Raw genomic sequence first — 25,763 nt, forward strand, 5'->3', positions numbered from 1 at the left:
AAAGGTGACAAATTGCAAACAGGAACAGATTCAAAATCTATTTCTTTTTGACAATTTAATCATCTGAAATAGACTTTATAGATATCTAAATAAATGACACGTATTAAAGCAAACACGTAATTATACGTTCAACTAATGTAAAAAATGCAGTAGCAATTTGCAAATAATATTATCAGGCAGCCAAAATAATAACGTGTCTCTCTTTACAAACAACAATGCGAGGGAAAGATAATGGACAAATTAGATGTAATTACAGGGCAGAAAATGGAACTTTCTTTCAACAAAAACTATCTAGGTATTTAGAACTAAGCAGACACTTGATGAGTGATGTGTGTATGAATGTGTTATGAGTAGAATCGGATGAGTGTCTAGGTAGACAGGTATTCATATGCAAATAACAAATGTGTTTATTACAATTCCTATATATAATGTAATTGTAATATGATATTTATATATATATGTAATAATTTTGATACAACCTATAAATATATATTACATGAAGAATGTGTAATTTATTTAATACTTGAAATTTGGGTAATATAGTATTTTTGCAATACTGAAGTTGTTTGGCTAACTTAGATTCCACCCTAACCATGTTTAATATCGGACTAGATGCTTGTCTCACTCATTTCTGCTGAGTATACATTAAATTGTGACCTTTTTTTAATTGATCCCTTACATGTAAGTCAATTAAAAAACGTTCAGCGCACGATTTGCTCCTCACAGCATTAACCCCTAAACACTCCCCTGTGTTGTGTGAAGAAGGTGCTGCTTGCAGAGCAGTGTCTGATGTGAGATGCATAATATGTAGATATCCTCAGAGAGAGAGAGATTGGAGTTTAAACAGCCTCTGTACACAGCACTCACAAAGATGCCACCACTAAATTGATATTGCAAAGAGATCAAGGCTGTGCAAATCTTCCTTTGCTGTTTATTTTTTCCTCCTTTCCTTTCAATACTTTTGTTACAATTTTACGAAAAATTAAACAATCCAATATTTATATATCTGTTTAAATGTTGTACATACTAAAATATACTTACAAATCTATCGAAGAATAAAAGAAAAATGTATGTGAATCTCGGCTTAAATAAATCATAGAAAAATATCTAGATCTAAAAATGTGATATTGCTGCAAATAAGCTATTATTATCATATGAAAGAAATGGAGATCAGAATCATTTTCAATAGTGTGGCAATATTTAATGATTGTGTGTATTAAAATTCTTTATATAAAAATTTCTTTTTTTTCCTTTGCACTGTGGGAAAATGGATGTAGCGCAGATTATGGTTTAGGAACATGGGTTAATTAAGTAAAGGTACTTGACCTTAACACGGTAGTAAAAGTTTAAATTCCCCCCTCCCCATCTACATCCATCACCGTGAATGAGAAGCCTTTAGAGACTGATCTTTTTATTAAAACACAAAAAAAAAAAAAAAAATCCCAAAGATTAATGTTGGCAATGCGAATAAAGCGATCAAATATATCCGTACGATTAATAAGAATGACACATCATGAATAATTGAGAGATACATTAACTACAGCTCTTAATAAGAGAAAATGTGCCAGGCGTGTTTAGGGTGTGAAGTGGGGTTATTGTAATTTAGACAAAACGGTTTTAAAAAGTAAACAGACTCTAATTCTTTGATAGGAGTGAACAAATCCTTGTAAAACAAAGCATGCTCCCCTGTAATGTGCAGCCAGGGGTGACATGCACAGACAGTGACAGCACTCACTGCTTTGGGGACAGGACTGGGATACTAACAAGCCATGCTATGAGATACATCACTCTTTGGGAAATGGACGACAAAGTTACCACAGAAAGTTTACACTAGAAAATATTACAAGTGTTTGCAACAGTAACTCCAACTCCATATTGCAATTAAAAGGATCTGCAGCTGAAACTACCTTAAAGTGTACCCAGCAGTGCAGTGAGGTACAGTGCAGAGTGTAATGTTGGCAGTGAGGTACAGTGCAGAGTGTACTGTCGGCAATGAAGTGCAGCGTTAGTCACAGTGCTGGGATAAGCTGGTTGTGAGTAATATCATAGTGGTCGCTGCTTGCTAGGGGATCGCGTATTTGCTTTGCACAGGATCTTTGTGTGTCCCTCTCTCCTGCTGCTCTCACTGTCCCTGAGCCCAGACGGCCCCCACCAGGACCAGTCTGGTTCCCTGAGCCCAGACCCCCACCCAAAAGACAAGCCTGGTTCCCTAAACCCAGACCCCCGCCCCCTTACGGACCAGTCTAGTTCCCTTGAGCCCAGACACCTTGTGTTTCTATGAACCTAAAAAGAACTGAATACTGCAAAGTTCAGACCTACTTGTTTTCCCTCAGCCAGGACCCCCTGGTGTGTTCCTGAAACCAGACCCCCTTGTTTATTCTCCCAGCCCAAACAGCCCTGTTGTTACCCTGAGCCCATGGCTCGGACACACTGTGAGAGAGCACCAAGGCTGGAGGTAGGTGTATGTATAGGATGGAAGTGCCCTCCTCCAGGTGTCAGGTAGCTCTCGATATGAGCCTATCAGATCGGTGTCAGACACAGCTACCTAATGTCTGCAGGCTGGTCCCACATGGTCCATGTTACTAGCTGGGAAATCCTCTAACACCCACTCTCAATAGCCAACATACGCCTCTGATGTCTGCCTGATAGAGAAAGGAGGGTAATTCACTTTTTTTTTTTAACCTGGCTTCCCTCCCATCTACTCCACCACCCACAGCATAAGCCATCAGGGCCCACCCCCTCCCATGCTAAGGGAGAGAGAGCTGTGTAAGAGGGAAACGTGCTGCTCCTGCTGCTGAGAGAGAGGGTCCACACAGCTGCCGGAGAGACAGAGAGAGAGGGGCTCAGGTCACAGGATCACGGTGCGGGACCTGCTTGTCTCTGACAGGAGAAGAGGTGACGCTGTGCGACAAGTGACAAGACAGCATCAAAAACACCAGGAGCTCAGCGTCCCCCTCTGCCAGGGGCACAGCATCCTAATTCCCTTACAAGTTCATCTTCACAAGGAACAGGCAGTGGCAGTGGCCTCTCCTGCCTACCCGGGCAAAGGTACTACTCCCGGAGAACTCCTAAAAGAACACAGAGCAGGCACACAAACATTCTATAAACAGTAAACAAAACAGCAACAGCCGCAATGGACTCAATTTGGAACGTTGAGGAGTTTATATAATTTCCAGACTGAAATTGATTCTAAACGTCACTATTTTACACCCTAGTGCATAGGTCAAACACTCATCTACCAAAACAAAGAAACTTTGCTCCCCAATCTTATGGGTCGATGGGTGAACGAATTTGATCATATTTACAGTGTGGGAGCCTGGGTGAGAAGATAACGCCAGAAGGTCTTGCTGACCATGGACTACAGGAAGTGAGCTCCAAAGAGAAGAACAGGCCACAAAAACAACACACACACACACTGACACACAGACAAGTGAAAAGAATCAGTATACAAGCTCGTGTGCGGAGGGAAAAGGAGAAAATAACTGTAATCAAGTGAAAGAAAAAGAGAAGGGGGCGGGGAGCAAGTTAAAGGAACACAATCCCTGGGCTACAGGAGATGGGACTATAGCAACAAAGTTTCTGTTCACTAAAGAGAGTCCTCATCATCATTGGAAGGCTGAATACCACCAACCCCAAAACCAAAAAAAAAAAATCAAAACAAAAACCACACAAAGGACACCAAGGGTCACAAGAACAGATCCCAGAAATCAGGAAGGTTGGGGGGGGCGGAGTGTGCCAGAGTAACATAAATAAAAATAACCCAAGTAACGAGCTAAGATAACAAAAGCTCAGCGCAGGCAGGGAGGGGGAAAAAGAGGGGGGGAGAGCAAGAATGTGACCTTCCCCAAAAAGTGGTGCTCCATGTGTGTGAGCCCAGAAGAAGTGTAGCCCGGGCAGAGGGCTGCTGAGCTGTGCTGCATGGTGCAGGGGAGACACATCATTTGGTGGAGGAGTGGAGGCGGCTAATTGCCTGAGCCCATCCCTCATTTCCATATGCAGTCTGTGTCCGCTGGCCCCGAGCCAATCCCCTCTCACCCCCGCCGCTAATCGCCATGCATTATTCACCATCACAATTACACAGCGACATGCGCAACCGGCGCTGCACCGACACCAGCTAATTTCCGTCATTTTGCAACTCGACTATTTGTGAACAATTTTTTTTTTTTATTTGCCACTGATGTATCTGCAAAAAAGCAGAAACGAGTCCCAGTTCCCAGCAGCAGCAGCATGTCTCGGCGAAAGCAAGCCAAGCCTCAGCATCTGAAATCAGAAGAGGACATCGGGACAGAGGTGCTCCCTTCAAACGGTAAGGGGAGGGAGGGGGCACTGCTGCCATACACCTAGCTCCTACTATCCTATTATTTACTAATATCCTTTACCACTAGCCACCAGGCACTGCCAGCACTCACACACCCTTACACTTACCCCCAGCACACTGCCAGCACTCAACTTGGAAACACAGAGCCAGGAGAGCAAAGGGGGCATTTTACATCATATTAAATATTTTAGAACTAAACACAGGAGAGGTAGTTAGTGCATAAAATCCCAAGCACTTTTGGTTTGTGTTTTTTTTTTTTATACAACTTGTAAATACACAAGTTGTAAATAGTCATACTCTAGTGTTTGAACATTATAATTATTATTTTTTATTATTATTATTTTATGATTTGCATTATTATTTTTTGGTGTATCCTGTCTTGGAGTGCATGGATGGGGTTGTGTTAAATTGGGTTGAATTCTACCAGTACTTGGGAAGTGTGACTATAGTTTGCACCTGCAACAGACAAAAGGCTCCCGCACAGAGATCCAGTGTAAGTTAGTTGTGTAAAGTCTTGCAGCCTGTGCCTGGTGCTGGGGAGGTGACATGGGGTGTGTAGGGCTTGTGTGTTAGTGGCAGGGGGTAGGTGTACTCAATAGGTACATCGTGACCTCTGCTTGCTGGAGAGCTGGGGTTAGAAGAAAGGAAGGGGCAGAAGATAGTTGCAGTGATCAGCAGGAGCCTGTGTCCGTCCCTGTATAGTGTGGACCTCAGCTGCAAGGACTAGGGGGAATAGGAGAGGGAGGAGGAGGAGGGGGCTTCACTGATCTTGTTTTGGGGATGGAGAAAGATCGAGACTTGTGAGAGGCATTCCGGAAACACGGTGCACTCTCCTGTGTGAGACAGACCAGCCAACACCGAGAGAGAGAGACAGCTCCAATGCCTTCCCCTGCTCTCTCTGCCAGGGAGCTGCTCCAAGGTTCATCCAAAGGTGAGGGCATCCCGTGTCCGCCTGTCTGAGTTTAGGGTGACCGAGTGGGGTTTGTTTTGGAAGCCGCCTTGCGGTGTGTGGTTAAAGCTTGGGGTTAGGGGAGGTGGGACATTGCATGCCATGCAGGTTTATCCAGATCCTTCCCTTCACATTACCAGCTTCCACCATCCGAACCCCATCATTTCATTGGATTTTAACACTTTTAATTTATTTTTTTCATAGTTTACTTCTTTTGCTATTTCCTTCGCGTGTCCTATCTCCAGGCTATCACACCACAACCAACTTTAGATGTCCCTTTGCAGCCAAACCAAAAACTTCTTTAAAAAAAAAAATTGAAAAAAGAAAAAATATATATTTATCTATCTATCTACACATATATCTATATACGCACACAAATTGTATTCAAAATATATGTTCGTTTCTCCCCTACATTTTAATATATTCTCCCCTATTAAGGACTTTTTTTTTACACCCTCAGCCTAGCTAGCTCCTAGTCCCCCCTTCCTGGATGCAGCACACAGTTCATGGTTTGGATACTTTGTAGGCAGTGAGGTTGACCCCCCTTGTGTTGTACAAAATAACATGCCACACAGCAGTAGAGCAGCTTTCCCCTAATAAAGTGTCCAAATCATGCCTTTGTCATTTAATTGTGGGGTGTTATGGAAGTGAGGCCTTGGTGCGTGTCCTTTGAAGCTGCAGATCCCAGATGCTTTTCCTTTCTTCCATTAACAGACAGAGACATGCCATTGTCAGAGGCTTCAGAAGAGTTTCCTGGATTTGTTGAAGAAAGTATATCTTGCAAGCTGGTTTATGGTGGTTAAGAGTGAACCTTATCTATGTAGCGGTGTCTCCAGAGATTAGGACAGGAGATATTCCAAAAAGAAACCCTTGCATATGGTGTGTAGATTAAGAGCAGAAGATCTTTTTGTCATGGAAATGTTTTTTTGTTTACTTCATCACTTAGCATTTCTCACACTTGGCTTGTTTTGTATTGCACTCAATGACTACATGATCAAATGAATGGGTTGATTTCTGCAAAATGAGAAAGACAGCCTTACCATCAAAAGGGCTACATTGCATCCCTCTGAGGATTTTTAAAGCCTGATTATCGTGGGCTGTGAATGGCTTTAAATCGCCTTTCTCAGTAGCCTCAAAAATGAAACAATATAAACAATTCTAAAAATGTTTAATTGTCTTCTTTGCATAACCATATTTAAATAACTAAAGTGAAAGGAAAAGAAAAACTATGGCAATCCCTGCTTTTTAATTTAAAACTTTATCCATGTGTGAGATTACTAGGAAACTCTACACACACTGTGCTGCATTGCAATCTAATGATACTTTGCAAATTGTGTACAGCAGTTTTATTTTGTGTCCTAGCTCGGTAACCCAGCATTGAAAAGGAATGCACATTTGGGTTCACGAAAAGGGATATGAAGAAGTATTTTATTATGTGATTCAGAGCATTTCTATAGTATTTTTTGCTTGCAGTTAAGATTGTGATATATATATATGTTGCTTATAGTTACTTATAGTTTTGTTTTTTTTCTTCAGCAAAAGCAAGTATTTATTTGTTTTACCCAGATCCATATGTTGGAGAAACGTCTGCTCTTATAAAAAGCAAAAAATAAAAAAATGTTTTAACTATTATATTAATTTATGTATTTAAAGCATAAATACAATATTTAAAATTAATAGCTGCTTTAGAATGCTTGCTAGTACTAAGTAGGTTTACCATTTTTTAATGCAGATAAACACTTAAACATCTTTTGCTCTCAGCTAATTTGGTATCACCTAAAGATCTAATTTAGACATTGAAAAGAATGTCATTAAGCCTGAGTTTACGGTAAAAAAATTATATTTACAAAACATATTTTCAGAGAAATATTTAAAGGGTCTGAGAATGTTTCCCAGGGATTTTTTTCTTTCCCTAAAACAGTAGTTTAAATTGTAATTTGAGCAAACGATTAGCTGTATTTTTAGTGTATTCTATTGAATACAAATATGTTATAATTTTTTTTCTTTTTTAATCAAATTATTTATATCACAATTCTCTTTTGATAAAATAATGCAACTGATTATTTATATATTTAAATACAATTAGTTTATAGTTTGGCAAAGGTCACATTTTTATATATGTTATCTATACTGGCGCAATATTTATAATAACTGTGAACCTTAAATGATATTAATTAAACAACATATTTTTAGATATCTATCTATCCATCCATCTATCCATCCATCCATCTATCCATCCATCCATCCATCTATCCATTCATCTATATATATTTTTTATGCATATATATATATTTTAATATAGCAATGACTCTTGATTTCAAACAGAAGCAGTAACTGATACATTTTTAAGACTGACACTAATATATATTAATATGTTTTAATATTTTGTGTGAGGTTAATGCATATGAGTCTCAATTTGAATTTAAATATATTTACATTACAGCTAGATATAATTTAACGAAGCTTTCACAAATAAATGTTTTTACAAATAAATGCTAGCGATTATACAGATATGATTATTAGAGGTTTAATTTTTTTTAATGAACATATGTGTATACATATATATATATATATTCACATGATATATGTGTGTGTGTGTGTGTGTCTCTATCTATCTATCTATCTATCTATCTAGCTATCTATCTATCTATCTATCTATCTATCCATCAATCTTTCTATTTATGTATGTATAAACATGCTTTTAGCTATATATGTAATACACTTTATTAACATAATAGCAAATACACATACATATATACACACGTACACATGAATTGAAAGTCTAGCAAAAGTGGAAAAGTGGGTCAGGTTTCCTTGTTGTGTTGAGCTAATCCTAGTAAAGTCTTTCTATTGATCTTAAGGTGACCAGAGCGATACCACTCTTCCTTCCAATTGACGTTCAGTTATATGTGTAACGTGTAACCCCTTTGCACATATAAATACTGTTTATCCGAACTGAAATATTCAATATAAGGGCCAATATGTTAAGTTAAATCAAACCTAAGTTTAGCCAAATAAATAATAATAAAAAGAATTAAGGGAAAATATCTACTAATTTATATATGCACGCATGTGTACATATATATTTTACTATACAAAAATGAAGAACACAAATAATTTCCTACAACACATCCTGTTTTATTGAAAATAAAAATAGAAAATGTATGATGATTAAACAGATATTTTTTATCCAACCTTGGCAACCGTAACTGGAAATATTTGACTTGTGGCATATATTTTCAGTATTGCATGCGTACAATGAATCTGCTCTATTTAAATTGTTTAAAGATAGGCTATTAGTGTCCTATTTCAAGGCATTAATACCCAGTACTCACTAGAGATTCATTTTGTTTGGTGACACTGAAAAGGTGGTACTGCTTGAAGTGCCAACAGGTTTCCAATGGTCTGTCCCTGAGGGTGGGTGTTTAGAAGTGCTTTGACAAGGCTGGCTGATTTAACCTTTGCCTGTTTTGCCCTGCCAAGGGTGGCCACTAGATGTCAAGCTCATAATACAATTAGTACATCTGTGCAGTTGACCTTGGCAGCGTGGTTTAGTTCTGTTCTGATAAGTGCTAACACTAGATTTGAGTGCTCGCTAGAACACTCCCACCTCCTGCATGTTACACAGATTACCACGAGCAGATCTTCTTTAGCAAAAGTGTTAAAACATGGATGCACTGGATGTCTGCACCAAAATGAGATTTAATTGCAATGTATATTTTGAAAAGAACAAAGGCCCTTAGAGCTTAGCTGACAGTTATACAATAATGGCTGTTGGCCCTAAACAGCCCACAGATATTATAGTGGGTCTCATAAATTGCGCAGTAGCTGTACTGGAATCATTTGTAGAAGCCAATTTAAACATGCTGATTTTATGTGAGTGCATTTTATCCCCGTGCTGTGACATAAAATGATTAAGGAATATTGTTTATCTGTTTTTATTTAATGCAGATCGAGCATCTGTATTTTCTTTTAAGGTTTAGTATTAGGGTTTTCTTTGGTTTGTCTTTGCTACTTTATAAGAATATTTACAGTTGGTGGTAAACAGTAGGAGTACGTGTGTGTTGTTTGTGCGTGTGTGTGTGTGTGTGTGTATATTACTTTTCTTATTTACCTAAATTTGATCTAAGGCATTGTTGCATATAAAATGAATGTATGAAGAATATGTTTGTATTTCGTAGAATAAATAGTAATCAGATCAGAAATATCAGTTTTCGTTTGCCATAATTCAGAATATATTCTGAGTGCAAATTTTCAGAATGTTTACTTGATATAGGATGAGATTTATTAAGAGCGGTTATACGTCTCTTTCTGTATGTTTGAGTTCAAGAATAGCATATGACGCACTGTACATAGCTGAAATCACTCACAGCTTTTGATGTGATGTACGAAGCCATTTGGAATCTGGTCGTGGTTTTGTTTTGTTTTTTTACACAACAGAGTTGTCATAAGTAAAAAGAGGAAATTAAAATTTTCAGTAAAAATAAATATTTTATCAAAAAGTAGGGTATTTTCAGGGTTAGTTTGATGTAGAAAATTTAGCATTTATTAACACTTTGAAATTTATTTTTATTTACATTAACAAAGGATTTTCCTAATCCTGATGGTGTCACAAATATTGTCTTCTGTTTTTGCACATATTTAGGATTAACACAAAAATTAAAACAACAAACCTCTTTTTACAAAATCGCATAAAATGTATATCTATATCCTAATTTAAATCAATTTCTTCCAAATTTTAGCGCAGTATTGTATTTGGTAAACCTATTAGGACCGCCAGTCAAATATGTTTTTTTTTACCGTGTGAACTGTGTATTTTGTCTGCATTTAATCTAGCCGTTGAACTGTTGCTATTTTTTTTTTCTTTTTCTTTATTTATTTTTACATTGATCGGGAGGATATCTACAGTAATATATTCAATACACAGATTATGGTTTCTGTACGTAATAGAAGATTCAGTGACATAGAATTTAGCCAAGCTAGATAATAACAAATACTTAAATAGCAAAATGTGTTTCCATTTAATCTCTGTATTTGCTAATGATATTGTAGATGGCTAAGCCTCCTTCTATTTGGACAGTGTTTAAGTAGCTAATGGATTGCTTTCATGATTACAAACTGCAAACGTTAAAGAAAAAAAAGAAGACAGTTGGTGATTGTGCCACAGGTGGTTGTTACTTAACAAATTCTGAGATTTAGGCCACTGAATAGATTAATCTAAATATACTAGGTCTATAAAGTTTTGCATAGCAATAGTGCCCTCCACTGTTCACTGTCGTGGTGACAACCATTGTGGGCTTTGAAAAAGGGCAAAAAATTCTATTGAGTCTGGAATTTCTTCTACATTGTTGAACACAGTAGGGGTCTCTATTTGTCTCCTCCTGTTTCACAGCTTGGGCTCTGTATGTGATAATTCATCTTCCTTTATGGTAATCACAGTTATCGTAAAGAGTTAAAAAGAATTAATTTGCGAGAAAACAAATGCCCTCTAACAAGTTTGTAAATCTTACATGTCACAAATCCACAAGGAAAATCAGATTCAAACCCTTTACAATTTTTTTATTGATTCACCTGCTCTCACGAAAAAGACAGTCTTGTGCATTGATTCACTCTACTTTACATGTAGGCTGCTTCCGGTTTCTCTACAATTAAGTCACTCGTGTGTGTCACTTTGACCATTTGGATCTATTTCGAAACCTAACTAGAAATCAGAGCTCTGGAATTTTTATACCGGTAGCTATTGACAACTGAACAGATGAGACAGGTGAATTCTCATATTTAAACTTTCAAAATATTTTACTGCAGATTGCAGCTCCGGTATGTATTAAGCATCCAGTTGCTTATTTTGTGGACCTAAATAAAGTACAATAAATATTTTTTTTCTATTAAATATTGAATTGTATTGTGGTAATTTTAGAGTTTTTTAGTTGGTTCATTACTATTATAGGCCATTTATTAGCATAATTTAAAAGAATATATATATTGTTTGTAGTATTGTTTGTTTTAACAGATTGAGTGTTTTTTTTTTTTTCCTCCAATGCACTCACGAACTGCACGTAGATTATTAAACTAAATGGTAGCCATAATGGTATGTATTTGTTTAGTGAGGAAATAAAACAATTCATATCATTTTAATGATCAACTCCAGAGTTATTTGAATCATTTTTTGGCCTAAATATAGTAGATAACGGTAAAAAAAATATTTCCTCAATCTTATAGTTAATATAAGCTTAAAAAAATGTTTAAAAACAAGATGATGTGTTTGAGAACATAGCAGAAAAATAGGAGATAATTAAAAATAAATAGTGAGTTTTGCATGGAAAATATGCATATCAAATATCTCCACTACGAATTATATAATATAATTGGTTGAATTCATGGAAAGCTTACAAACAAACAAAAAAAACTTGCTTAATTTGTGATTGGGGAAAATGGCTTTTACGGGTTAAATCTTTTTATCATTGATGGTTTTCTTGGATTACAATGACATATTAACAGGATTTATCTAAACCCCTGTCAATATATTATTCACCGATTATCTTTTTAAACATATCTTGAAATAAAGCTCAGTATATCTGAAAACATAGTATATTGTGTTTTATTTCAAACTGTGTGAATGTCATTTGTGCAGCTCATGACTATGCAGGTAATGCTGCCAGGAAGGTGCAGGGTTTTTTAACGCTTTAACTGCCATAACATGTGGACATCTCTGCCAAATATTTGTCAACCTCTCACACAGATGTTCATCTTTCCCCTAATGTTTATTTTCTTATGATAGATTTAAAATAAAATAAAAAAATTGCACGGTGAGATTATAATACAGTATTTTGTCTGCTTCTCATAGAAACTAACATTGCTACCTCAGCTTGATTTAGCGAGGCCATTAGAAGCAGTGGCATTAATTAAATATTTAACATGACTGCTAAACATAGTGTTTCTCAGTGTGTGTGACACTTCTCACTTACTCAAATTTTACTTAACCTAATGGGAAATACAGACGATCTTAATATATGTATGGGCCTGGCGTGGCTTACGTAACGTGAGTTTCTCTTCTCAAGGCCATGCATGAAAAAAATGCGTTAAGTAGCCCACAGTAAGTGTGGCATTTCACACAGCTCTACAAGACAAATGAAAAGGCATTCCAAATCAAGAATATTGTGATGTGTTCTAAAGCCTAAAAAAGAAAAAAAGATGTGTTCTGATGCCTAAAAAAAGAAAACGTCCTAATTTTTATATCATCTTTTGTTTTTATACATTTTAGCATTCCATGTGACATTGAAGTAGAATATTTTGGTGTGATATGTAGTTTTTTTTCAGGACAGTACAATACCTGTTGAATAAGAACTATTTCAGATTTCTTTTTTTGTACAATTTATTTTGCAAGCGTTTAAATTTGTGTTGGTTCACAGTAAAACAGGCTTACATTTCTTTTTTTTTTTTAAACGTATTTGCTTGAAATAACCATTAATTGTAAAGTAGTTTGGGGTAATCATTAATGCCCATGTAATTATTAATACACATTTCACACATTTACATAATATATTTTATATGCTTTTTTGGTCATATTTAATTTCGAAATTTTCTACACGTGAACAACCATTAAAGAATTTACTTTTGTAATTTTTGTATGTCCTGTGCTGTATCAAGCGTTTTACAATTCAGTGTCAAAAGCAAGCTGCAGTTATTATTTCTATAGCACCAACATCTTCTATAGTGCTTCACATCTTTCGAGTAAGGATATAAAACAGCAAATAATTGAGTGACACATTAAAGAGGACAGGAACAAGAGGTGAAGAGGGCCCTGCTCAAACAAGCTTCTAATCTACGAGGTTGCCATTTGCACTAGGGCACGAATCCTGAGAATGTGTGAGGTATAAGATTTTTAAAAATCTGAATTTTAAGGGAACCATTTTTTACATACAATTAGTGACAGACACAATTTTATTGCATTATATGTACCATAAAAACAAAACCATTTTGTAACTAAACAATATGATAAAATACCATCTTTAAAGATGACTTATTTTACACATTTCAAGAAAGGGACCACATGTGTATAAGCTATTTTTCATATTTGCAAACTGTTTTGTGATTATCTTGGTAATGATCTTTAAATGACCTTCAGAGCTGTACTGTACTTGTTTACCAAATAGTGCACACATCCAAACAAAAGAGATAGATACCTATCTGGGAAAAGATAAAAAAGAAATTAGAAATTAAAAACAAAATAGACAGATAGATAGATAGATAGATCTAGCTAATACTAATTATTTTTTTATGTTGAATATTCATGTTTCTTATGAAAACTTGACTTAAATCACATGGAAATACTAGAAAATTAAGGTGAAAAACAACATTCATTCAAATTCATACAGATATTTTGCTAAGGTAATATGTGTTTGATAATATAGGTTTGCTGAATTTTTTTTGCATTTCTTTATATAATCAACACATATTTAAAACATTTTAGAAACACAGATTATGGACTAATATTAGAACAATAGGCAATATTAATTCAAATTTAAATAACAAATATATATTCTGATTGAATTTTTTTTTTTTATTTATACATCCTCAGTTATTGTTTTCTCCAAAAATGTATGCGACATTGGGTATAGGGAATATGCATGTGCCTTAATGCAAAATATGAATTTGTTAAAATAAATTATTTGCCATTGATTTTAAGAATTTACATTCAAAATATGGTTAGCAGAACAGAGTTAAATGGTTTCCACACCTAAGTTGCTATTATACAGAAATATTGAATCTTCAATTTTCAAAATAATAATTGTGATTTTTAGTTACTCAGTTTATTTTATTATAATAGTTTCCATAAAAATAATGCATTGGTAAAAAATAAATATAAATAATTCATCTTTTAATAATGAATCTTTTTTTTTTTTTTTAAATAATATCTGAAATGCAAAGCACAGTCTATCATTACGTTTATGTTTACTTATTTTACATACGGTAATACATTTTCTGTACAACATTTTTCATAATATCACCATATTTAAGTCTTGTACGTTGGCATTATTTACTAGAATATTTAAATTGTACTATAAACAAAATGCGATTGAAGCCACACTGACATTTTTGAAACATTGATTATTGTTAAATTAATAAATTATATTAGTGTGTTGACCAAAATAAAACAAAAACATCTTCGGCAATGTAATGCAATATTGTAAAGAAATTTTATGTAATTTTCTTCTATATTTAAAAATTTGTAAGACTATGATTATTTTTCACACTTTACATATATAATGCAGTCTACTGCAAATGGAAAATTAAGATATATTAAGGATATGGATATTGCAGCATTCACCAAATTTATAGTTATACGTATTTCAATCCAATCATGTACATCCCCAAATCTTTCACTTCTGTTCCTAACTCTGCACCTATCACGCATGTTTCTGTCTCTTTCTCTTTGAAAAAAAATTAAATTCTATACAAAAGGCTGAATATTGACACTACAGCTAGTAATATATCAATATGCGGCTTGAACTGCATTTTAAATACAACGAATTGTAATATATTTTCATTTCTCATTCCAGAACAGCTATTTATTTTATCAGGTGTGAATTAGAACTCCCTTCATTAAACATGCTTGTTATTCAGCACAAGAGGGTTACGCAAGTCAGAGGAAGTGACTGCCTACAACAGTAATTAAACATGTGTAACCAATTAGTGGGTTTTCTACAATGGCACAAGCATATAATTTACAGCGTCTTTCTATAAGAATAGATGAAAATAGGTACAAAAGTGAGTCTGACTGCAGCATACTTATGTTTAAACATGTCAGCAGAAATGGAGTTCAAATATGTAATTCCTAGTTTGTTCACAAATCTTTGAACTTGATGTTTAGTAGCAATAACGTATAATTTGAGTTTTGTGCTAACGAAATATTACATTTGACAACACATTGTATTTGTGTGGGGGACGGACTGATAAGGGTATAGTGACGCATTATAGATATATGTTTTTAGTTTTCTAATGATACGCTTGAGTTAGAAAATTCCTTTTTTGTTAATAGCGATAGATAAACAATCAAGTATATATTTATCAGGGTTTAGATGATTTTTCTACAGTCATTTTTGTGCGTCATCTTTCACTTAGATTTCTTGGAAAACTAAATATATGCTTGTGGATTAAACGGTATTCTAGAGTAAATTGACATCTTTGATGTCTGCACATTGTATGAAAATAATAAATCTACGTAGTCTGAGGCCACATTTGAGTAACAGGTTCTCAATTTTTGCTGTCAGGTGCTGATTTAAGTTTGAAAGGTTACAGATTATTTTAGCAATGTTAACTGAACTGGCAAAGACATCTCTAATTTTACTGGAAATTAGGAAGCTTGATGCTAAAGGGGAATCCTAATGAGCCCATCAAAAGCTTGATTTGTACTCGACAGACAAGGTTGCTGTGAATTGTATGAAAATATTGGAAATCAATGCCTTGTATGGAATTTCATTAAGAAGCAGTATCCACAATTGATAGAGTCTCATAATTTGATGGATTGTGCAAAGAAAATTATTAGCTAGGTATAAGAAGTCACAGAATACTCTCACCAGGCTTGAAAATTGTTGAAGTGGGGTAATTTGTACAAAATAAAAAGTATTGATTTTACTCGTGCAAAATTTTCAAATATAGGGTGGTTTGTCTGTCCTGGTAATAGCTCACAAAATCTTTTTAATTTGCTTTTAGCAGTACCCGGGGAAGGAGCAGATGACGCTGATAGCGGGAATGAAAGTCGAAGTGGAAGTGAAGAGACCAATGTTTGTGAAAAATGCTGTGCTGAATTCTTCAAATGGACTGACTTCTTAGAGCACAAGAAGAACTGCACTAAAAATCCACTTGTGTTGATTGTTAATGACGATGATGTAGCAGCACCAGCTTCTGAAGAATTCCCTGAACCCTCTCCTGCGAGCTCGCCCAGTGATCACGGAGAAAGCGAGACAGCAGAGGAAAATGTCCAAGTAGAAAATAATGAGAACTGTGATATAAAAGACACAGAAAAGGAAGAGGAACCTATGGAGGTGGAAAACACTGAAGAAAAAACCTACCCAAGTCAAGAGCCCTCAAACACAGCTAATCCTCTACCTCAGATTCCTGAACCATCTTCCATGACTAATTATAACATGCCAAACACTAACGTCACATTAGAGACTCTACAAAGTACGAAGGTGGCTGTTGCACAGTTTTCACAGACTGCACGGTGTGTAGGTGGGACAAATTCTGCAACTGCAGCTACGGCAATGGCAATTCCAATGATTTTAGAACAGTTAATGGCACTACAGCAGCAGCAAATTCACCAGCTGCAACTCATTGAACAAATACGTAGCCAAGTGGCACTGATGAATCGCCAGCCACTGCGTCCTCCCCTGACTCCTGCTGTTCCGGCACAGAGTGCTCCAATACCCGCCTCTAATCAACTACAGGGTTTTGTGGCACATTCTGCCCTCCAGCTAACATCAGTAGCTCCACCCACTCTTGCAGTCCCGGTTCCCAGTAATCAATCTCCATCTTTTGAGAACCCACAACATGTATCACAGCCTGCCTCTGGTGCGAGTACCCCAAATATACCATGCTCTGTCTCTTCTGTGCCAACAGAATGCAGCACACCATTACCAAGTAATACTAAAGCAACTTCATCAACCCCTAGTTCAATGTCCAATGTTACAAGTAGTTTAGCACATCCGCAGAATTCCACAAGTCCTCTATCTGTTGGGCATGGAAATATCCTTACCCCATCTTCTAGCTTGCCAAGCCCACTTCTACCTCAGAGTTCATCAAGCAGTGTGATTTTCCCCAATCCTCTTGTCAGCATTGCTGCGACAGCTAATGCGTTAGACCCTCTCTCTGCACTCATGAAGCACCGCAAGGGAAAGCCACCAAACGTATCAGTATTTGAGACCAAGTCGAATTCCGAAGACCCATTTTTTAAACATAAATGTAGGTTTTGTGCCAAGGTCTTTGGAAGTGATAGTGCTTTACAAATCCACTTGCGTTCTCATACAGGAGAAAGACCTTTCAAATGTAATATATGTGGAAATCGTTTCTCCACAAAAGGGAACCTTAAGGTTCACTTCCAGAGACACAAAGAAAAATATCCCCATATACAAATGAATCCATACCCAGTTCCAGAATACCTCGACAATGTACCCACTAGCTCTGGAATTCCTTATGGCATGTCTCTTCCTCCTGAGAAACCAGTAACAACATGGTTAGATAGTAAACCTGTATTACCAACCATTCCAACGTCAATAGGGTTGCAGCTTCCTCCCACTATACCAGGTATTAACAACTATGGGGACTCTCCAAGCATAACTCCAATGAACAGATCACCCCAAAGGCCTTCTCCTGCTTCCAGTGAATGTAACTCCTTATCACCAAGCCTACACAACTCAGAATCTTGTATAATAGCATCTGCAGAATCTCCACAACCTGTTCTAGCAGTGACCGCTACTACTAAATCAGAAGCCCCTGTCCTCCCCCTTCCTGCACAGCCTGTAAGAGTTCCTGAACAAACTTCAAGTGGACAGATATCATCACCTGTCACCACTTCAATCCCTACCATCACAGACACAAGCATTTCAAGCATTTCAACTAGCCTCCCAAACTCTGTGCTTCCATCCATGTCTGATCAGTTCAAGGCAAAATTTCCCTTTGGAGGTCTCCTGGAGTCTATGCAAACATCAGAAACCTCAAAACTACAGCAGCTAGTTGAGAACATTGATAAAAAAATGACAGATCCAAACCAATGTGTCATTTGTCACAGAGTGCTAAGCTGTCAGAGTGCTCTCAAGATGCATTACAGAACACATACAGGAGAAAGGCCATTTAAATGCAAAATTTGTGGACGTGCTTTTACTACGAAAGGCAATTTAAAAACACATTTTGGTGTTCATCGGGCAAAACCTCCACTTAGAGTTCAGCATTCGTGTCCCATTTGTCAGAAAAAATTTACAAATGCCGTGGTCCTGCAACAACATATTCGTATGCATATGGGTGGGCAGATTCCAAACACCCCTTTACCAGAGGGCTTCCAAGATGCAATGGACTCTGAGCTTTCTTATGATGATAAGAATCTAGAAACAATGAGCAATTATGATGATGACTTTGATGATAATTCTATGGACGATGATTTAGACATGAAAGATGAAACAAGTGATTCTTCTAAACCTCTCATACCATACTCTGGGTCTTCACCTTCTTCCCCTCCCACTGTCATTTCTAGTATTGCTGCTTTAGAAAATCAGATGAAAATGATTGACTCTGTTATGAATGCTCAGCAGTTTATTGGTTTAAAAAACATTGAGAATGGGTCTGGAGAAAGTGATCATTTAAGCAATGATTCCTCGTCTGCTGTTGGGGATCTGGAAAGCCAAAGTGCTGGCAGTCCTGCCATGTCAGAATCTTCTTCATCCATGCAAGTTTTGTCACCTGCACATAGTCATAGTGAGAGCATAAGATCAAAGTCCCCAAATGTTATTACCCAAGAAGAAATACAACATCCATCCGAAATACAGCTTAAAACAGAAAAGCCCGATAGTCCTTTACCTGCTACAGAAAATGAAGGTGCACTTGATCTGACCTCCACCAATCCTGGGAGACCAGTCATCAAAGAAGAGGCTCCTTTTAGCCTGCTGTTCCTGAGCAGAGAACGTGGTAAGTTTAAAAGTACTGTTTGTAATATCTGTGGCAAGCCTTTTGCTTGTAAGAGTGCTTTGGAAATTCACTACCGCAGCCATACTAAAGAACGGCCATTTATTTGTACAGTCTGCAATCGTGGGTGTTCCACTATGGGTAATTTAAAACAGCACTTGCTGACACACAAATTGAAAGAGCTCCCATCTCAGTTATTTGAACCCAACTTTACTCTAGGTCCCAGCCAAACTACTACTAGCCTGGTCACCAGCACATCGCCTGCCATGATCAAAATGGAAGTGAATGGTCACACCAAGCCGATCTCAATGGGTGAAGGTCCGCACCTTCCACCAGGAATCCAGGTTCCTGCCGCACCACAGACAGCGATGAGCCCAGGCATCACTCCATTGCTGGCACCCCCACCACGACGAACTCCCAAGCAACACAACTGTCACTCGTGTGGAAAGACCTTCTCTTCAGCAAGTGCACTACAGATACATGAACGTACTCATACTGGTGAAAAGCCATTTGGTTGCACAATCTGTGGTAGAGCATTTACCACAAAAGGGAATCTTAAGGTAAGGTGAAACATATCTCTCCAACTTACAAAAGAAAACGTAAGGATTTGGGGAAAGAACTGTCAGTTCAGTTTTTTTTTGTTAATTTTTTTTTTTTTTTTACCAAGCCACAGCAATTCCCATAGATATAAACATAATTACCATTTCTTATTACAGCTAACATCAGAAATAACATTTAAAAAAATCTAGATGTTGCCAAGCAATAAACAGCTTATGTGTGCCCCCAAATGCTTCAAAGGTATGAGAACACTGTATGCACATGGTGTAGAAAAGCCTTTAGGCAACAATTAACTCATTCTGTAAACTATATGCAGTGGTAATTTCAATTAAGTTCTGTAAATTATATGCACTTCAACAGGTGCCTGTAAATAGATTCATGCTGAGAGACCGGGTAAACACAAGGATAAAAAAACAAAAAAAGTAGTAGTGAAAAATATTCCCGGGTCACTAAAAATATCATAAAGCCATATGGTTTCTAATGCAAAATCCTCTTTGCAAAATTAATAGATTACATTATTATTTAATCCTATACAGTATAAATAGCTTCTTATATTTGTATTCAGATTTTAAATCTCTCGTGTTTTCACTGACCAGGTAAAATAGCACAATAAACATATCTTGATTCCTTAGCAGAAATCATTTTTTAAATAATAATGATTTGCAGAGATTTTGTTTAATAGATTTTTTCTATTTATTGTAAGCCCTAAATCAACCAGCAGGATATATATACAGATACTTCAGCTATCCAGTCTTAAAGTAACACTGCATAGCATTGTAAAGCCGTGCTTTTCTGCTGATAGTTATAGCTAGATATTGCACTATCCCAATGGCTAGCAAATATGTAGGTTAGACCGGATTGTAAAAATAAAATATTTAACCATGTTCACATTCCAGCTGTGGCCACATTGTAAGTGCAATGTTGTTCTGTGTGTGAATGTACCTTACCCAAAATCCTTTGACATATTTCCTGAGAGCTAGCATTTTGGGCAGATTGCAGAAATTGCCAAGTGATGTACAGTTTTACACAGAATGCCTGTTACTTCTTATTATTTTTTGCTCTTATCCATTGAGGTGGATATGAGCTAATTATTTAATTTTGTTTTAGTTTTTTTTTTTTAACAATATCTGTGATTCTCTACATTTACTAGACATTAGGCAAGCTCAATTAAATAGATCAGTTCTGAGCAGTTCACAATAGCGCTCTGTCGTGTTATACATGACAAAGTTTTCTAACCATTTTTTTGGAAGGCCTGATTTTATACTTTGACGGTCGAATGCTATTAATAGGGTAGCACTAGATTTGACTTTGTTTTTTACTTGTCAGTTGACAGTAAAACTTATTTTATTTTTACTTTTGAATATAATTTAATGTTAACCAATAGATTTAGTCTTGCCTGGTTTCTAGAAAATGATTGGTCACTTTATTTCCAAATATTTCCAAATGTATCTTGTTCCTTATTCATGCAAGACAATTCTTTGATGCAGTGTATACCACATCATTTTGATTGCATAGCAGCAAGTTGTAGCCAGCTATACCTAAAAAAAAATATTGTTCTATACAACAGAGCATTTTTGCACAATATAATAATATATATGAAAATATTATCGTGTGTTAACAGAACATCTTTTTTATTAGAATTGTATATGTTTACCCTTGCAGTTGGTGAGCACAAATTTTTATAATGCAGGAAGTCGAATGAGCATAGGAAAAAAAATGTTCCCCATGTCAAAAGCAAAATCCCACCTTTAATAAGTACATGTTCTGTTAATGCATGAAAATGTTCATTTATATATATACATATATTTAGAATAATAAAATGCTATTTTCATATAGAATCAATTTCTATTTTTGCTCGAGTCTCCCTTCAATTATCAACCAGCTGGAATGTATTTATTCCTTTCCAGAACTTTGACAAACGTATAGAGGGGCTTGATTTGCAAAGTGTGTTCTTTTCTTTGTGTGTGTTAATTTGTTGTCTTCCAAAAAAAACACCAAAAAAACAACTTTCAGTATCACTACATAGCTTGGAGACTCTTCCATTAGGAATAATTGGCCAATGGCATCTCCCTAAGCGTCCAGAATCTCAACATTCTGTGAGCACCTAATTGACTGAAGCCGTTGTTTTACCCTCTTTTCTACTGAATGTCTTTCTCAAAGAGGCTTTTAAAAATGAGTCTACCGACTGCGTGTTTGGTGTTGAAGTGTTTTTTTTTTTTTTTTTTTTTTAATGTTAAAACAAAAATGTTGCCATTTATTTTTTTACTTGACCTAGTTTTTCAATTCTTGATGAGACCCTGTTTCTTGTTTAGAGTATGTAGTTTTAATCTGCATAAATATTAAATTCTGCATCTCTCAAATATTCTTGATTGTTTTTTGCTACCCCAATTAAGTGCTCAGAGAATTTAAATAAACAATTTTTATAAAAAGATTAAAATGCAAATATCTGCTACCACTTTTTTTTCTCACTATTTGCATATGCTAAATTATTATTTTTACCGTTGGTGAATGAAATATTAAAGGGATTTAGTTATACAGAGTTCACCACCATTGCCAAACCCCTCTAGGTACAAGCCATGTTGCCTCAGCCATCTGGATATTGAAAAAGCCATGGCATGTCTTTTCCTGATGGTTTTATATATATAAGAAAATAAATTAATTTGAAATGGAAATGATCTTTATTTGCTTTGCTTGCTCTCGTTTGCCTGTTTTACAAATTTCCTTGCAAAAAATAACTGTATTGTCCCATAGTTCAGTTTTATAATTCTTGTTTTTGTGTTTTGTGTATATCACTTCTCACTGTTAATATGTTAGAACAGCAAGCCCTTTCTCTTTATATTCAAGATCATAACACTTAAAACATTTTTTTTGTATTTTAAGTTTTGTTTTAAAGGACGTGTTATATGCTTGTCATCTAATTGTACCTCTGACTATTTTATTAAAAATAAACACTCCACGTTTTCATTTCTAGGACAATTGTATGTTATCAAATGTACTTATCTCTATTTTTGTTTGTTTTTCTTATTTGTTTTTTTGTCATCAGGTCCATATGGGAACGCACATGTGGAATAATGCTCCTGCAAGAAGAGGTCGGCGGCTTTCAGTCGAAAACCCGATGGCTTTGCTAGGAGGAGACGCACTAAAGTTTTCTGAGATGTTTCAAAAGGACTTGGCAGCTCGAGCAATGAATGTTGACCCCAGTTTTTGGAACCAGTATGCTGCTGCTATCACAAATGGGCTTGCTATGAAAAACAATGAGATTTCTGTTATACAGAACGGAGGTATTCCGCAACTCCCTGTCAGTTTGGGTGGAAGTGCTATCCCACCATTAGGCAACATTTCCAGTGGGATGGACCGAGCACGTACCTGCAGCAGCCCTCCTATCATTAGTTTGGACAAAGTAGGCTCTGACTCTATTGTAAATCGGCCCTTCACAAGGTTTATCGAAGAGAATAAAGAAATTGGCATAAACTGAATGCTGAATGCTGAATGGTAACAAAAACAAAAACAAAAAAAAGATACTGTTTTGGCCAATTTTCTGCACCATTGTACTATGATGTACAGATTTTTTTGAACATATATCACTGTCTCTTAACCCAAGTACCTTTTCTCGTTTGCCCATAGCAGAAATGCATAGTCTTGTTGATGCAGAAGAGATTTTTTTTTTTTTTTTTTGCAAGATGTGCATGGTACTTTTTTCAGCAGTTAAACTGACTGTCACATTCACAACAGACTTTGTACCCTTTTTTTGTTTTAGTTAAGAATTGTCATTGGATAACAAACTTACAAAGGCACCACATTTTATTTAATTTTATTTTCCTACAAAATGAATTATCTATTAATGTATTGGGGGGGGGGGGAGGGAGGGAGATAGACAAGAATTTTGTTGTCCAAAATATTTGCTGGTTTTGTTCAATTAGCTATATACTTGAAGTATGATTTTAAGGATTCTGATACTAAACAAGAAATTTAGTTTGCCCAATACTGTGCATTATTACAGTATCTATGTCTGTAATATTTATAATAACATTATGCGGGTATCAAACATTAAACAGCCCCCAACCTACAATGGAGTTTTGTACAGCAATGTACGTACCCGAGTTTGTGACATATTCTTAGCAAGGATTTTTTTTGGCTATGATTCAGTGATGTTTATTCCAATGCAGGCAAAAATTGTGACATTTTTATTTGGGAAGATCGCATGCTTTACATGTGCAAGTATCTGTCAGTAACAAATCCTTTTATTTAAATATTTGTAGCTGCTACGTGGACAGTTGTTCGATATAAATGAGAAGATGTTGTGTGGATAATAGTTCCGTGGCTGAAAATCCAGTTACATAAAAAGCCTTTTCAATCTTTAAAATATTCACTTCATAGGAGTGAGTTAAAGAAATTCTCCATGTTATCTTTGCTGTACAATAAAGGGTAATGTTTGTATAATGTGCTTGCAAATTCTTAATTTATACTATTGCACTTTTAGTATTTTGTATAGCTGAGGATTGTCTTTCATTTGAAAGAAAAAAGAAAAAAATGTACAAGATGTAAACTATTTTATAAATAGTCCTCTGGGTCAGAGGCAACGGAAGTAAAACAAACGGAATAAAGACTGATGTAGTTTTCTTGTTTTGTCAAATAACGTTTTAGTTCTAGGTGACGTATTTAGAGAAGGCTAAGCTGGTAACAGGGCAGGCATTTCATTTAACCCTTTATGCACTCGAAGGGGTGAGCATTGCATTCAGACACAAAGAAGGTTAATTAATTAATTACACTCAAGTGAGTATTTCAATGCACTGAAATGCATTATTATCCCCTCCTGGCACTGAAAAGGTTAACCTCTTTTGTTTTCAAAATAGTCTGCAACTTAACACAATAAACTGCATTATATACCCTTCTGGTAAGGAAAAAGTTAAATTTGAAAGCTCTGTCTCAACATTATATTGCTTCTTCAGCTTTACACCAACTGACACCAAGAAATATTAAAGCTCCGAATGATCCCTCTTAAAATCAATGCCCCCTGTTTTAGACAGATAGAAGGACATTGATCCCATCTGTGTTTCCGGGACACATTTGTGCTTTGGTATTAACCAATACCATTTGTAGTTGTATACAAATGTGTAGCCATTTTCTCATCAGCTAAAAAAAATCATCAGCTAAAAAACAGAAAATATCTGATTTATTCTTGTTAACCAGAAAATGCATCTTAGAGAATTAGCATTTAGTGTTTTTATTTAAACACAATTTCCCCATTTTTTTATATACTACACAGGTCTATTTCTCAGACAGTAACATACATATTGCCAGGGAACAGGACGCATTCCATCATTCAAGCAATGGCAATGACAGAGATCTTGGCACATGATCAAAACTATGGAAATCTAGTGTCCAGTGTGCTACCTCATTATTTTAGCATTACTAACACAAGATCTTTGTGTAGCAAAAGCCTTTCCTAAACATTCACAAAAAGAAATATTATTAGTGTACTGTGTCCAATAAAGAAAATATCACATGGAGCAGGGCCTCCTAAACCAGCCCTAAAAGGACCACCAACATTCCAGAATTTAGAGACTGCCCGGTTCTTTCAAGGGTATTGACAAACCATGGACCTCTAGTGTTTTTGTGAAAGGTTGAATTTTATTTGCAGAACAAAACATTAATTGCCCAGTATATTGTATTTAATATTATTTTCCCAATTCTTTAAGATCAAAGTGGAGAGCATTCCGAACCATGCATTTTGATATATATATATATAAATTTGCAGATACTTTCTATGAAATAGCAATGATGTTGATCTAAATTTATCCCAGTAAATGCACATTAAAAGTGGGTGCTTCAAATGGTACATAATAGTGGCTTAATTTTGCTGTCCTTAAGCATCTGAATGTTTTTATTTATCCGTGTCTGTCTGTTTTTCTCTTATTTTGTTTGTACATTAAGTTACTTCAGTTTCCTGAAGGATGCGTTTTTATTTAAAAAGGCGATGTAAAGTGATGTATATCATGATAATGAATGGTCTAGTCCATTGGATCCATATTGAGGTCCGGGTTTGGCTTTTCTTCTCTGTGTGGCAAATAGAAAACTTATTTTTATATTACGATACCATACAGGGCAAGGTAGCTCCCTGCCACAGATGGGTCTCTAACCAAGATTCCATATTTTCTATGTTTTGTTGTTTGACACATCTACTGATTTTAATGGATGTCTAAGTTTTAGTTTATTATTTTTGTCAAATGGAATTGAATAAAATCCAGGATGTAACATAGTTTC

At 35.9% G+C, this 25,763-nt stretch overlaps 1 protein-coding gene across 4 annotated transcripts; it reads left to right on the forward strand.

Annotated features, from left to right (window-relative positions):
- The first annotated feature begins 3,852 nt into the window (after window positions 1-3,852).
- On the forward strand, window positions 3,853-23,939 carry SALL3 (spalt like transcription factor 3). Of its 4 annotated transcripts, none has more exons than XM_063451640.1 (4): window positions 3,853-4,306; window positions 15,981-18,944; window positions 19,161-19,501; window positions 22,543-23,939. In XM_063451640.1, exons 1-4 carry the CDS (start codon window positions 4,228-4,230, stop codon window positions 22,972-22,974), a joined length of 3,816 nt encoding a protein of 1,271 aa, XP_063307710.1. In that variant the 5' UTR covers window positions 3,853-4,227; the 3' UTR covers window positions 22,975-23,939. The 4 variants fall into 4 exon arrangements, with proteins under 4 accessions (XP_063307710.1, XP_063307714.1, XP_063307711.1 ...); XM_063451641.1 differs by lacking the exon at window positions 3,853-4,306 and adding an exon at window positions 5,153-5,249; XM_063451643.1 differs by lacking the exon at window positions 3,853-4,306 and adding an exon at window positions 5,153-5,249 and having other exon boundaries at window positions 15,984-18,944.
- Window positions 23,940-25,763: the final 1,824 nt, after the last annotated feature.

The sequence above is a fragment of the Pelobates fuscus genome, chromosome 4 (genome assembly GCF_036172605.1).
Source record: "Pelobates fuscus isolate aPelFus1 chromosome 4, aPelFus1.pri, whole genome shotgun sequence".
NCBI lineage: Eukaryota > Metazoa > Chordata > Amphibia > Anura > Pelobatidae > Pelobates > Pelobates fuscus.

Excerpts from the sequence above, each read along its gene's own strand:
- SALL3 (XM_063451640.1), top strand. The coding sequence starts at position 4,228 with ATGTCTCGGCGAAAGCAAGCCAAGCCTCAGCATCTGAAATCAGAAGAG. Across the intron at positions 4,307-15,980 it reads AGAGGTGCTCCCTTCAAACG|CAGTACCCGGGGAAGGAGCA; the intron begins GTAAGGGGAGGG and ends ATTTGCTTTTAG. Across the intron at positions 19,502-22,542 it reads CCACAAAAGGGAATCTTAAG|GTCCATATGGGAACGCACAT; the intron begins GTAAGGTGAAAC and ends TTTTGTCATCAG.